The sequence below is a fragment of the Dreissena polymorpha genome, chromosome 14 (genome assembly GCF_020536995.1).
Source record: "Dreissena polymorpha isolate Duluth1 chromosome 14, UMN_Dpol_1.0, whole genome shotgun sequence".
NCBI lineage: Eukaryota > Metazoa > Mollusca > Bivalvia > Myida > Dreissenidae > Dreissena > Dreissena polymorpha.
Genome location: NC_068368.1, coordinates 53773312 through 53786684, shown reverse-complemented (window position 1 = coordinate 53786684; position 13373 = coordinate 53773312). Strand labels below are relative to the sequence as shown.

General features: G+C 36.2%; 2 protein-coding genes across 2 annotated transcripts in view; both read left to right on the top strand.

The window, feature by feature from the left end:
* LOC127857376 (uncharacterized) overlaps positions 1 to 1537 on the top strand; it is a 32259-nt gene extending 30722 nt beyond the window's left edge. Inside the window, exons 26-27 of the mRNA XM_052393773.1 lie at positions 778 to 1042; positions 1365 to 1537. Coding sequence (XP_052249733.1) covers positions 778 to 1042; positions 1365 to 1537 — 438 coding nt within the window. The remainder of the gene's footprint in view (positions 1 to 777; positions 1043 to 1364) is intronic.
* A 1625-nt stretch (positions 1538 to 3162) lies between these two features.
* On the top strand, positions 3163 to 13262 carry LOC127857375 (uncharacterized). The gene is made up of 7 exons (XM_052393772.1): positions 3163 to 3179; positions 3514 to 3660; positions 8994 to 9163; positions 9375 to 9565; positions 10479 to 10686; positions 10795 to 12196; positions 12230 to 13262. The coding sequence occupies exons 1-7, from the start codon at positions 3163 to 3165 to the stop codon at positions 13044 to 13046; spliced, it is 2952 nt and encodes a 983-aa protein (XP_052249732.1). The 3' UTR covers positions 13047 to 13262.
* Positions 13263 to 13373: the final 111 nt, after the last annotated feature.

Here is a 13373-nt window from a genome sequence, read left to right as displayed (position 1 = left end):
GTCAAACCATTCCGAAATGTAATTATTTACCCGTACAACACATTTAACGGATGCATAAAGGGATTTCAGAGCATTTAAGAATTTACCGGTTAAACCGTAAATAGTTTCTAGCTTGGACCATAATTTATGTCGATTGATTCGGTCATAAGCTTTAGAGAAGTCCACTTATGCGACAACAGTATTTTTCTTGCTTTTCTTTCGTGCATCAACAATATTTATAAGAGTGGACAGCTGATCGATGGTACTTCTTTGTGGACGAAATCCGTTTTGAGTGTCGGATAGAATATTGTTAGTCTCTACCCATTTTGTAAGTCTATTGTTAAGCACAGAACAATACGCTTTGTATATAGCTGATGTAACCGTTATTCCTCTGTATTACTTGGATCTCTTTTGTCGGAATTACTACATTTAAGAATTGGGGTAATAAGACCGTGTAGTAGTAGTAGTAGTATTAAATAATACTGATAATAATGATAAACTCAATATTAATCGACATAATAATAATAATAATAATAATAATAATAATAAGAATTAGAATGATACTACTACTCCTAACACTTATACTAATTCTACTAAAATAAGAAGAAGAATATTATTAATTTATATAACAATAACCATGATACTTATTATTATTATTATCACCATTATCATCATCATCATATGTTTATATAATTATTAATATAAATATAATACATGTTCGTTCAATTATTACTTAACGTACTCTACGTAAGGGTTATAAATGGTACGATAAGTCAGTTAGTTTACCAATGATTTCAGGTCATCGATGACATTGGCAGCGTTGAAGCAAACACATCCATAATTGTTCCAATTGAAGCAACATTAAAGACTAGGCGAAAGCGGAATGTTGTCGCGGCTGTAATATGTGGGTTGGCAATGCTTTACGATTACGACTGTGGTGCATTGCAAACTCGTGCTATCGACATCACCTTGGTACGCGAGTCACCCGACGGGCGGCCTATGCCGTGTGGTCTATCTATTAGCGGTGGGGGAGGTGGTGGCGGTGGCGGTGGTGGTACATCTTGTAAGTTAAGTTTATCAAAACGTAAGATTGCCCGTTTGCAAATCTTTATATATAAGATATTTTCATGTTGCGTATTATAAAAATAAGTTGGATTTAAATAGTGTTTATGACTGTCTAACAAAACAAAACTATAAAAGTTCTTAACTGATTCGATAATTAGTAAATACAAAAAAATTGAAATATGCAGTTGTACACAAGTTGCTTAATACTAATTGCATTCATTTATTTTTGGAAATAAATAACATGGTAAAAACTAACTCAACAATTCGTATGGACAAAAGCTCAATATAAACATTAAATATGTGCATGCGTTTGCTTGCAGTAAGTGTAGGAGGAACTAATACCGGAAGTGGCAGTTCTGTTGATTACAGTCCAACAACTCCACTATCATGTGATTGTGCAAAAACCCTGATAAAAAGTTGCGCGTTGGTGTACAACCCGATCATTGGTTGTAGCTACGCAGTAACGGATTTAGGACTGTCATATGCGGTATGAAACTTTAAATGTATATATTTCTTCTTTTAAATAATATGCTATTGTTTTCGAACTCGCAATAAAGCTTGTGTTCAGCAGTATAATTGCAGTTTTATTAGCCGGATTTTTTTTGAAAAAATCTCGGCTTATAGATTGATGTTGTCGGGCGGGCGGGCGGGGGGGCGGGCGGGCGGGCGGGCGGGCGGGCGGCGTGCTCGAAAATGTTAAAGTTCTTATTTCATGGTATAACTTTGGTATGCTTGGACCTAGAGTCTTCAAACTTGACATGAAGGTTGGCCAGGATTAACAGATGACCACTGGTCATTTCAAGGTCATTCATTTGAAGGTCAAGGTCACTGTGACCTTCAATATAAAAAATGTTAAAGTTGTTATAACTTTGGTATGCTTGGACCTAGAGTCTTGAAACTTGACATGAAGGTTGGCCATAACTAGTTAGTAACCACTGGTCATTTCAAGGTCATTCATTTGAAGGTCAAGGTCACTGTGACCTTGAATGTAAAAATGTTAAAGTTCTTATTTCATGGTATAACTTTGGTATGCTTGGACCTAGAGTCTTCAAACTTGACATGAAGGTTGGCCAGGATTAACAGATGACCACTGGTCATTTCAAGGTCATTCATTTGAAGGTCAAGGTCACTGTGACCTTCAATATAAAAAATGTTAAAGTTGTTATAACTTTGGTATGCTTGGACCTAGAGTCTTGAAACTTGACATGAAGGTTGGCCATAACTAGTTAGTAACCACTGGTCATTTCAAGGTCATTCATTTGAAGGTCAAGGTCACTGTGACCTTGAATGTAAAAATGTTAAAGTTCTTATTTCATGGTATAACTTTGGTATGCTTGGAGCTAGAGTCTTCAAACTTGACATGAAGGTTGGCCAGGATTAACAGATGACCACTGGTCATTTCAAGGTCATTCATTTGAAGGTGAAGGTCACTGTGACCTTCAATATAAAAATGTTAAAGTTGTTATAACTTTGGTATGCTTGGACCTAGAGTCTTGAAACTTGACATGAAGGTTGGCCAGAACTAGTAAGTAACCACTGGACATTTCAAGGTCATTCATTTGAAGGTCAAGGTCACTGTGACCTTGAATGTAAAAATGTTAAAGTTGTTATAACTTTGGTATGCTTGGACCTAGAGTCTTGAAACTTGACATGAAGGTTGGCCAGAACTAGTAAGTAACCACTGGACATTTCAAGGTCATTCATTTGAAGGTCAAGGTCACTGTGACCTTGAATGTAAAAATGTTAAAGTTCTTATTTCATGTTATAACTTTGGTATGCTTGTACCTAGAGTCTTCAAACTTGAAATAAAGATTGGCCAGTACTTACATTTCATTTTGACCTTTGAACAATATTTCAGTAATTTAAGTATTGCATTGACAAAAACACGAAAGGTACTTTCCTGTCATTTAAATCAAAAATCCGGCTTCAATGCGGTCATCTCCGACCGCGGAACTCTTGTTATACATTTATTATACATTGTTATTTGTATTTTCTTTACAGAAAAGCAACGGCGATTGGATTCTCTTCACATTGAACGTCATTTTGGGTATAGCGGACACAGCGTTTGCATGCGTGTTTGGTTCCATGCCTGTTTGTAGCCAATACAGATGTGGAGAGATGTATACCACAGTCAGGTAATCTGGTATTCAGTTGGTCTATATATTTTCTTATACCGAACTATGCGCCGCTCGACTCGAGCGCTCGTTATCTAAAAATTACTGGGCTTCAATATTTTTAATAAAAAGTAATATCACCAAAAGCAGGTGATCTTATTTTCTAAAAGGAATCTGCCTATAAGTTATCAAAGATTAGTAAGGCGTGTATTCTATATTTCCTGTTGTGGCATTTACAACTTGGTTAAGTGTAATACTTTTTGTTGAAATTAATTCAATTTCCTTCAATGTAAATAATTTAATCTGTTTTAAAATTGTTACTTGGTGATAAAATATTTATTTGAATTATTTTTAGATGCATTATTGACGCTGCCTATAAATGTGATGAGGGCCGACGGCGCAGAGAAATCGGTTCTGATGTTGTAACTAACATGATGCAGACGACAAAGCCTATAGGCAACTTTTTGCAGATAATGAGTGAGTTCTTCGGAGACGAAGCAATGTAAGTGCAGTGTGTACGTGATTTGACACGCTTTAATGCTTTGTAAAACGGGTTCTTTTTTAAGCAGCATTACAGTTTTGGCGCCATGCTAAGTGTTTGTATTCAACGCACTGCAAACATAGTCAGCGATCGCGCAGACACGTCAGGTCTTACAATGACACATCTCATTCTTGGCTTATCAGCAGTGGCAGCAGTGGTATTTTTTCTTTGAAAATCCTATTATTTATTAAGTAGTTTTTAGAAAACGTCTTAACCTCTAATTTTAACATAGGAAAAGTTCAAGTAACAAGTAAAAATGTTAATTCCGATATACCATTTGGCATAGATCCCATACAGAAAACATTTAATATTTTCACGAACAGTTGGACTGTTAAGTAATTCGTTAATTGTTCGTTCATATTGGTTTTAAATGTTTATCTTCACGGATGTGTGGAGTGTATATGCAATAAATGACGCATTTCTTCTCGTCTGTGTACTGCGACTAGGCGGAGTTTATGAAGCGTGTTATAATCTAAGCTTTGGTGTCAACATATTTATTCAATAATGTATTTTACGAAAAAAGTTACAAACATCTAAAGTTTATAGGATTGGAACGATAGCTAGGCTAGTAGGGTTCCTTTTCTTAGTAGTATATTTACAAACATAGTGACGGTATTTGCATTTTAAACACAAAACATTTGAATAATCATTCGAGTTTAAACACGTTTGTGAGTATGATTGGAATCAAAGTTGTTTAAAATGTTGAAACAATGTATTAAGAAAAAAATATATTGCTGGTGTAATTATAATCCAAGAAATTATTTATTTTTTAATTTGAAAGATAGAGAACCGATAGTTAACCACTCTGAACCTTCCAGAGCCTTCGGTGAAACTATGAACTGCATCAAACATTGCAAAATTATATCTGATGGAAAGATTATCATTTCCATACAGTTATGTGCGGGGTGATATATCCGTGTATATTGTTCTATAGTTCCTACTAAAGTTAATCTTATAGCTGCATATAATGGACAGACAAGTAAAAATTGAGTAGTGTCCTCTATTTTACCGCATTGACAAAGTAGCAATGGAACTAGATTTCTATCAAATAAGTGTTTATTAAGAGAACTACAGTTCTTAGACGTGTGTACAGCACGTGTTGTCTTCGCTTACCATAATAGAGCAATAGATAATTACGAGGTTTGTTAAGATCCAGGGTCTTTTTAAAATCAGACATGTTATCAACAAGCTTTGCTTCTCATGGAAGTGAATTCCAAGCAGCAATTGTTGAGGGCAAGAAGGAATGATGGTACAGAGAAGTCCTAGTCCGAGTACCATCTAAGTGGGATGAATTATGTATTGATCTTGCAGATCGCTCGCCAACTGATTGTGGAGACAGTATAGACAAATATTCTGGACTAAGACTGTTGACCATTTTAAAGAAAATAATTAGTTTGTGTGTGGACCTTCTTGTGCCAAGAGTTTCCCAGCCAATTTCGTTAGGAAGTAATCTTAAGGACACAAGTCGGGTACAGCCGGAAACAATGCGGGCAGCTTCAGTTTGAATTTTATCTAACTCATTTTTTTCATACATCGTACAATTATCCCAACATCTGCATATTCTAGAATAGGTCAAATAAACGCGAAGTTAGTTATTTAAAGAGATCTTCGGTCAAGGCGAAAACGAAGCTTTTTTAAAATGTAAACACGTGACCAGGCCTTTAACTTAATACACTCAATGTGTTGATTCCATCTTCCATTATTTGACAGATTAACGCCTAAATGTGTGTGACTATTCACTGAGGGAATCGGAGTAGCGTACATATGGATAGGTATATGATAGGGTTTGTCCCTCTTACGCGATATAACAAGTGATTCTGACTTCAATGGATTGAATTTTACCAACCAAATATATATATGCCCATTTTTCAATGTTGTCTATATAGCGTTCGAAAACGGCGGCTGCAGAATTTGGACTGTCAACAACTACGAATAAACTAGTGCCGTCTGCAAATAGGTTTATATGAGCTTGAATGTCAATTGTAATGTCATTTATATATACAAGGAATAATAGGGGACCAACTACCCTTTGATGCCTTTGATACAGATAGTTAGAAAACCAGTTCAAAAGTTTGTCTTTGATACCGGCGCGTTTCAGCTTCGCTAAAAGGTCACTATGCCAGACTTTATCGAAGGCTTTGCTTATATCGAAAAACACCAATCCATCATCTAGTGCTTTACAAAACATGTTGTAAAGGTAGCTGGTTGACAGTCGAGTCACCTGGCATAAATCCGGATTAAAATCTTGTGAAAAAAATAGAATCCCGAAAGAAATTAAATACATGTTTAAAAATAATCCGTTCTAGTACTTTTTCCATGGTATTCAGAAGTGAAGTTAGGCGATAATTCGAGGGAATGAAAACGTCCCCTTTTTTAATATTGCACAAACGTTTGACGTTTTCCAATCATATGGTACTGTTGACGACGACAAAGACATATTAAAGAGATCACAAAGTGGTTGACGTATTTCATAGCATGCCTCTACAAGTACTTTGTTATAAATACCGTCAGGGCCACACGCTTTACCCAAAGGCAGATTCATAAAAGCGTCCTTTACTTCGCAAGCGGTTATTACTATAGAAGAAAGTGACTGTTGATTTTCAATGGTTGCCAGTTCCGGTAGACCAAACTCATCTATATATGTCTGTTGAGCGAAGAAATCATTAAGTACTTCAGATTTTTATAGTTCATCAAAAACCAGTTCACCAGCGCAGTTGACAAGTGGGGGTAAAGTTTTACTAACGTTGACTGTTATGAAAGATTTTAGGACTTTCCACCAATCACGCGAGGAGCAATTGTTGGATTTTAGTTTGCATGCAAGAGAGTCGTTATAATTTGATTTGGCGAAGCGGACAAGATAAACAACATCATTACGAAGTACACGAAACCTAGTCCAGTTAGATGTGGAATTCGTTGTTTTAGATTTCCTATAAGCTCGTTTTCGTTTTCGTATTTTTAATTTTATTTCCGATGAGAGCCATGGCGGTTCGGCTTGGCGGACAGTGACGTCTTTGTTTGGTATACAATCAGCTGCAGTAACAAGTAAAACGTTAGTGAGATTTTTAGTAAAGGTATCGATATTGTTACTATATACGTTATTCCACTCAATATTTGATAGATTGCTTCGAAAAGAGTCGTAATTCCTTGAGTCGTAATTCCAAATTCTACGTTTATAACATAGAGATGATGGTCTTTTAAATTTAAGAATATCGAATACGAGACAGTGATATCTTATAACTTAATTAAGGAATGGTTCACCAACACCAGAGAAAATGACAGACTCTTTGTTTGAAACAAATATGATATCAATAATAGATGACAAAGTTTCAGTAAAGTGGGAGGGATCCTGTATACATTGGTCGAGTGCAAACTGCTGCGAGATGGGGGCGATTTTACGTTTAGCTGGATCAAGTTGGGTGTTTAAATTAAAGTCACCCAAAACTATAATGTCTTTTATGCCTGTCTCTATTGCCAGTCCGATTGAGTCTTCAATTGTACTGAAATAATTGTTTTCTGAGTTGGGTGGTCTGTAAAAGGTTCCGATTAAATTTCGTTTATTAGAATGAGGTCGAACCTCCAACCAATTTGCTTGAAGATTAGTTATCTCTGGATCTGGTCTTCGAGTAAAATTAATACCATCTTTGACATATACAGCAACTCCGCCGTGTGAATTTTGAGTTCGATCGCGACGGACAGGAATGATAAAACCTGGTATGAATAACTGGTCGTTATTAATGGATTCTGATAGCCACGTTTCTGAGATAGTGATGATATCAACTGGTGTTAATTCTGCATCTAGCAAATCCAGCTTATGAAGAAGACTTTGCACATTATAGTGTACTATCGACAAATTGTGAGAAGAATTGAGAAGATTGGACATATCTAGTGATGAGTCACTACGGGGTTCTAGTGATGATGAGGAACACTTGCTGATGGCCCTGGGTTTGGGTGGATGTCATCTGATATGATCAGTAGAATACAGCGTAACCATAGGCAAAGTGTTGACACAAAGACTGTTGTATTCAATAGAAAAAAGAACATGATATTTTGCATTACTTTGTGACTGATTGGACTGATACGTACATGGGTCTGTATTGTCAGATGGCACTCGGACGTGGAAGCAATATAAACAGCCAAAGTTTTTACAAACACGGGAATATTAAAGATAGCGACGAGATAAAATTAAATGATTGCTAGCGGTAAGAAGTAGTTGATGCGAAAGTTGGACATGACAGCTATTCTTGTCTGGCCTTTACTCATGATATAAGAATCAAGAGCAAAATAAACATGTGAACAGCTGTCATGCCAAACAATGTAAACAAGAGCAGAGAGTAAACTCTTGGAAGGCTCAATATGGTCAAATTATCGGTTCCATGTAGAGAAAACAGAATGAAAGTGTGACGGTTAGAGAAAATACAAGAAATAAGTAAACAATGCAATAGAAAAAAAATATGAAAACGTAGATGAGAGTGTAAAGCAGTATGCATAGAGGCCGGTCATTCAACATAATTCGTAAGTGTTGAAATAATTAAATGAATAGCTTCTTGAGAAAACCATAGATGTGATTCAAGGCATATGTAAGCGCATGTATGAAAGTAACTGCACTTGACAGAAATACATGATATGAATATACAACGTAGTAAAAAGCGATAGAAAAAAAGATTTTGATAAAGAGTGAATAGTAAAAAGTGATTGTAATTATCTTTTGTTCAAACATACACGATCATTATCAACAGTATATAGAAAAAAATGATCAGATTTTCTTCAAAAAAGTTGCAATAATTATTCCTCATTTATTATTGTTGGCAAAGAACAAAGCACAAGCTTTAAAAGCTGATGTCTACTCCCTCTAATCCGTCTACTCCTTTACAATACGAAACACTGAATCGACGCTGATTTAAACAATCACATTTAGAAAATTTAAGTTATCGTGTTTAAAAATATTATGTGAGCTGCGAATATTAAGTTAAAGTAGTCATACCTATAAACTGTTTTTATTTAAACGTGTTTTGTCTTGTTCAGTGCTTTTCGGCGTACAAGGATGATTTGCAACAATGTTAACAATTTTTAGTTTTGTCTGATTTAATCTACCCGTTTAAATTATATATTTCACAGGAAGTGGGTTCAAAAAGCGATTTTATTTACATTGTCGTTGTGTTTGTTGTTTTGCATCCTAATACCCGTTTTTTTTGTAAGTTCAATGTTTTAACTTACGCAAACTTTAAGATTCTACAGCATACATTTAAGTCACATTGCATATTAAACTGGGATTATTTCTTGTCAATATATTTCAGGTTCGATGTAGAAACGTCATGGTTCCAGACGTTCAAACAGACTGTATCGGACGATACTGACTTGGGTCAAATGCTTTCGGAACAAGAACGCACATCTATTAAAAACTCTGTCAAAAACGAAACATCGAAGGCAATTCTTAGTAGATTTCTGGAACGGTGGAATAACACAGGTATTTACACTTACATTTATGTTACAACGTTTGTCATACAAAGTAAACAATCGATACCTATGACATTTAAGCAATGTGTGCCCAGGTTGTGTACAATGAGCAGGTGAAACCCATCATTCGATTTGTATTTGTAATCAGAAACTATTTAATTGAGTTTAATTGTAGAAATATTTCTTCTGAAGTGTACGAGTTGTGTAAATCACTTTTTCAGCATCTGCATGGAACAACGGAAGTCTGACAGAACTGGAAGACACAGGCGGGGTGATAAGTCTGTCTCGCCTAAAACCCAAAATTCAACAGTATATAACGGACACAGATGCAGCCTCGGCAAAGGGTTATGCTAACATATTTTTCCAATATGATAATGCATCTTCTGCCTACAAACAAGCTGAGGAAAAGAAGGTTTGTTGCTTTTGTAGATCTGTTTTGATAAACATATAGAGGATTTGTGTTGGATTTGGTGGAATATCGATTTTAATTCAGGAGTGATCATAAAAAATATGTTCACGAGTAAAATATATAAAAAAATATGAGCATGAGTGAATTAAAATCGATATTCCACCAAATCCAACACATGTTTTTTATGTTAATGCTTACAAATGATTATTTTTGTATTTTTGCTGAAATAATGACGTCATAACGTCATGAAAACTACGTCATTTCACAGTATAACATTGAAAATTACCGAAAATGTTCGCTTTTAATTTTCACTGTTTAAAATTTTCAGTTTTAATTCACTGATATTTCTCTATAAACCACCGCAAAGCATAAAATAAATATACATATATTACTTAAAAGCTACTAATAGAGACATTATCAAAAAATAGCAAATTAAAATTCATGGTGAATCAGCAGGAGAAACAGTTTGAAATAATATAGATGACTCGGCACAGCACAAACGCACTAAATTAAGGCACATAAAAACACATTTTCACCGTCAGGGGAAAGCAATGTGTGTTTATATTCCGAAACTCACACTTTGCCCACACTTATAAACCAAACTTTGAATTGTAAATCAAAACTTACTTTTAAGCAGCACAATTAAAATTCAACAACAAAAGAAGGGACTACAATTGAATTAAATAAGCTAAACGTTCCTAATTCTAATATTATATATTGATTTTTATAAGCAATGATTTATGCAGTGAATTCTATATTTTTAACTTTGGTGACTAACATTTTAAACTTATTGACACTTACTATGAACTAATTTTTTAATTGGTAATTATTTTATATTTCACATAAATATTGGACTGTGTTATCAAAAGTTCTGCAGTATGGCCGTGTTCAAGTTATCATAATTATCTGTGTTCAGAGTTCGGAAGGAGGTTCGAAGGAGGACGGTGTTTGTGCAAGTGTTAGAGTTCGCATTCTCCAAGAACTGGTTCTTACTCGCGATGCATTTACTGCTCGCCTGGAGATCGAAAATGGGGAAAACTCTGATCTACAAAACATCAAAGTTCAGATAGAAATCAGACCGACTTACGGATCGTCAACGAATAACATCGACAAATTTTCAATTGGTAATGTTTTATGTTTTTAACAGAAGTATGAAGTATGTGTGTTCCGTTTGCAAGTGTTGAAATAGGTAGGAAACTTTGCCAATAAAATGTGTGCGTTTTTTCTTTCAGGAAAGCCAACACTGATTGGACTAAGTGGGGTAGATGGCACTGGCAGTCTTCAAAGGGACACCTCAGGGTCAGCAGAGTGGTTGATAATCCCTTATTCGACCGCTGCACCTCAAGACGACACCCTGTATGACGTTGGTGGGACATTGTCATATAGCGTAGGTGGATCAGAGTTTTCATTGCCCTTGCTTCCGGACACAATAACGGTCAAGCCAAATCCTAGTCTTATTGTTCACTATTTCCATGAAAAGTACGTCCAAGGAGACAATCCGATGACACAGACAGTGGAACCTGTTGTTCCGTTTAGTCTTGCAGTTATGGTAATGAATAAGGGGTACGGTATTGCCCGCGCGTTAAAGATAACATCCGGCCAGCCGGAAATAATCGAGAATGAGAAAGGATTGTTAGTAGCATTCGAAATAATCGGTGCGCAAATGGGGTCGAACTCAATAACGCCATCATTGATAGTTGATTTCGGGGATATTTCATCCTCTCAGACTAAAACGGCGCGATGGTTAATGACGTCATCGCTCATGGGCAAGTTCTTTAACTACAGCGCAACATTCGAGAACATAAATCCACTCGGAGATCCTCAGTTGTCTCTCCTGGACGATTTAGGATACCACGAACTGTTTCATCTTGTTCGCATTAACAATTCAGATAAAGATGACGGACTTGATGACTTTTTGGTTAACGACTATATTGACGTTGACGACATTCCTGACCGACTTTATAATAGCAACAACGGGTTGGATGTTATGGCCGTTACACACGCGAATATTACAAACGTTACTGCACTATCGTTTGTCAGATCAATGAACAAAATCTACACAAATATTACCATAGCAATACAGAAACATGTGAGCAACTGGATATATAGCAGATTGGAAAACACATATAAACCCAATGAAAAGCTGATTTACGCGGAAGCTGTTGATGGACATCGACCGTTATTTCTTCATAAGAATGTTTGGCAAACAACATATATCAAAGATAAAACATTAATTCACCTGTTTGACTACGTTTCCAATTCAACGAACATGTCCATCGACACGATATATCAACTAACATTCGGTAGTGAAAACATGTATGCACCTAAATTTAACATGACTTCCTTAGTTCACGAGGTTCGGCGTGTAACACCTGTGGGTTCTACTGTACTAAATGTCGTAGCATACGACCTGGATAACGATGAGGTAGACATACTCATGTTGTCGAACACCACCGAGTTTCTAATAAATAAAACTTCGGCTTTAACCGCATCGTTGACGGTTGTAACGCCACTTAATCCTGGTGTTATAGTCATTGGACTGCTGGCGAAGGACCATGGTATTCCTCCAAAAACGTTCCTTGCAAATTTTTCATTGACCATAACGGATGATATAAACACCACTACCCCCGTTTTCTCGTCAGAATCTGCGACGTCAACTACGGAAACCTTAACTGTATCATCAATTGCAAGCTCCACAGCTCTTAATACAGTAACTCCACCCAAAACCATTACGTCAACTGAACCGAGTACAAATGTGACAATACCCACAACTGATTATACCAAAGAAGGATCATCCATTATGTCTACTTCAACCAATTCAAACGTGTCGTCATTGTCCTCAATGGCAACAACAAACGCAACAGTCTCTGCAACAACTACATATCAAACCAAGAATACATCAACCGTGTCTCCAACTACACATGATCTGTATACTACAAGAGATTCCACCGGTGGAAATCTTTCTTCCTCAACAAAGTCCTCAGCCACACACGCAACTGACACTTTATCAAATTCCACTGAGTCTACATCAACATCGTCAGCTTCTTCAACCGTATCAACAACGACTACAAATCAAACCACATTTAGATCAACCGTTTCTTCTACTACACAAGATATGTATACTACAAAAGATCCCACCAGTGGCAATCTTTCTACCACAACAAAGCCTTCAAACACAAACGCAACCGACACTTCATCAATTTCCAATGAGTCTACACCAACAAAGTCGGTTTCCACGACTCCAAACATATCAACCACTATGGCAGAATTTACGACATCGAATGTTTTCTCAGTGACAACTGGGTCGACCAATATCACTAGTACAGTTCCCAACCAAGAAGGTGTTTTCGCATACTGGATTTTGCCTACCGTGATAGGATGCGCGGTAGGGGTCATTGTTCTTCTGGCCGTTATTATAATTGTATACGTATGTGTAAAGAAACCGCAAGCGTTTAGAAGGCAAGGAGGAAATTACAGAACATAGAGACAATTTGAAAGTGAAGTCTGGTTTATGCAGCGATACACCCATAAAGGCATGCGCAGTGTTCGTTAAAGTGGAAAATGTATTCCCTGACATTGTTTGGAAATCTGCCTGCATTTTAATGTATAATTGTCGATTGAGATATGTGTACCGATGCTAATCGCTGTTTGTTTGTGTTATATAGACTTAATATGCGATTGTATACGCATGCTGATTCTTTTCATTACTTAATTAAGTAATTTGTTGTTCAGATATATGTTACATCTTTCATGTACGTAAATATACTTTTTATATAATTCATAATTATGTCTGTTCTCCATCCAATTATTG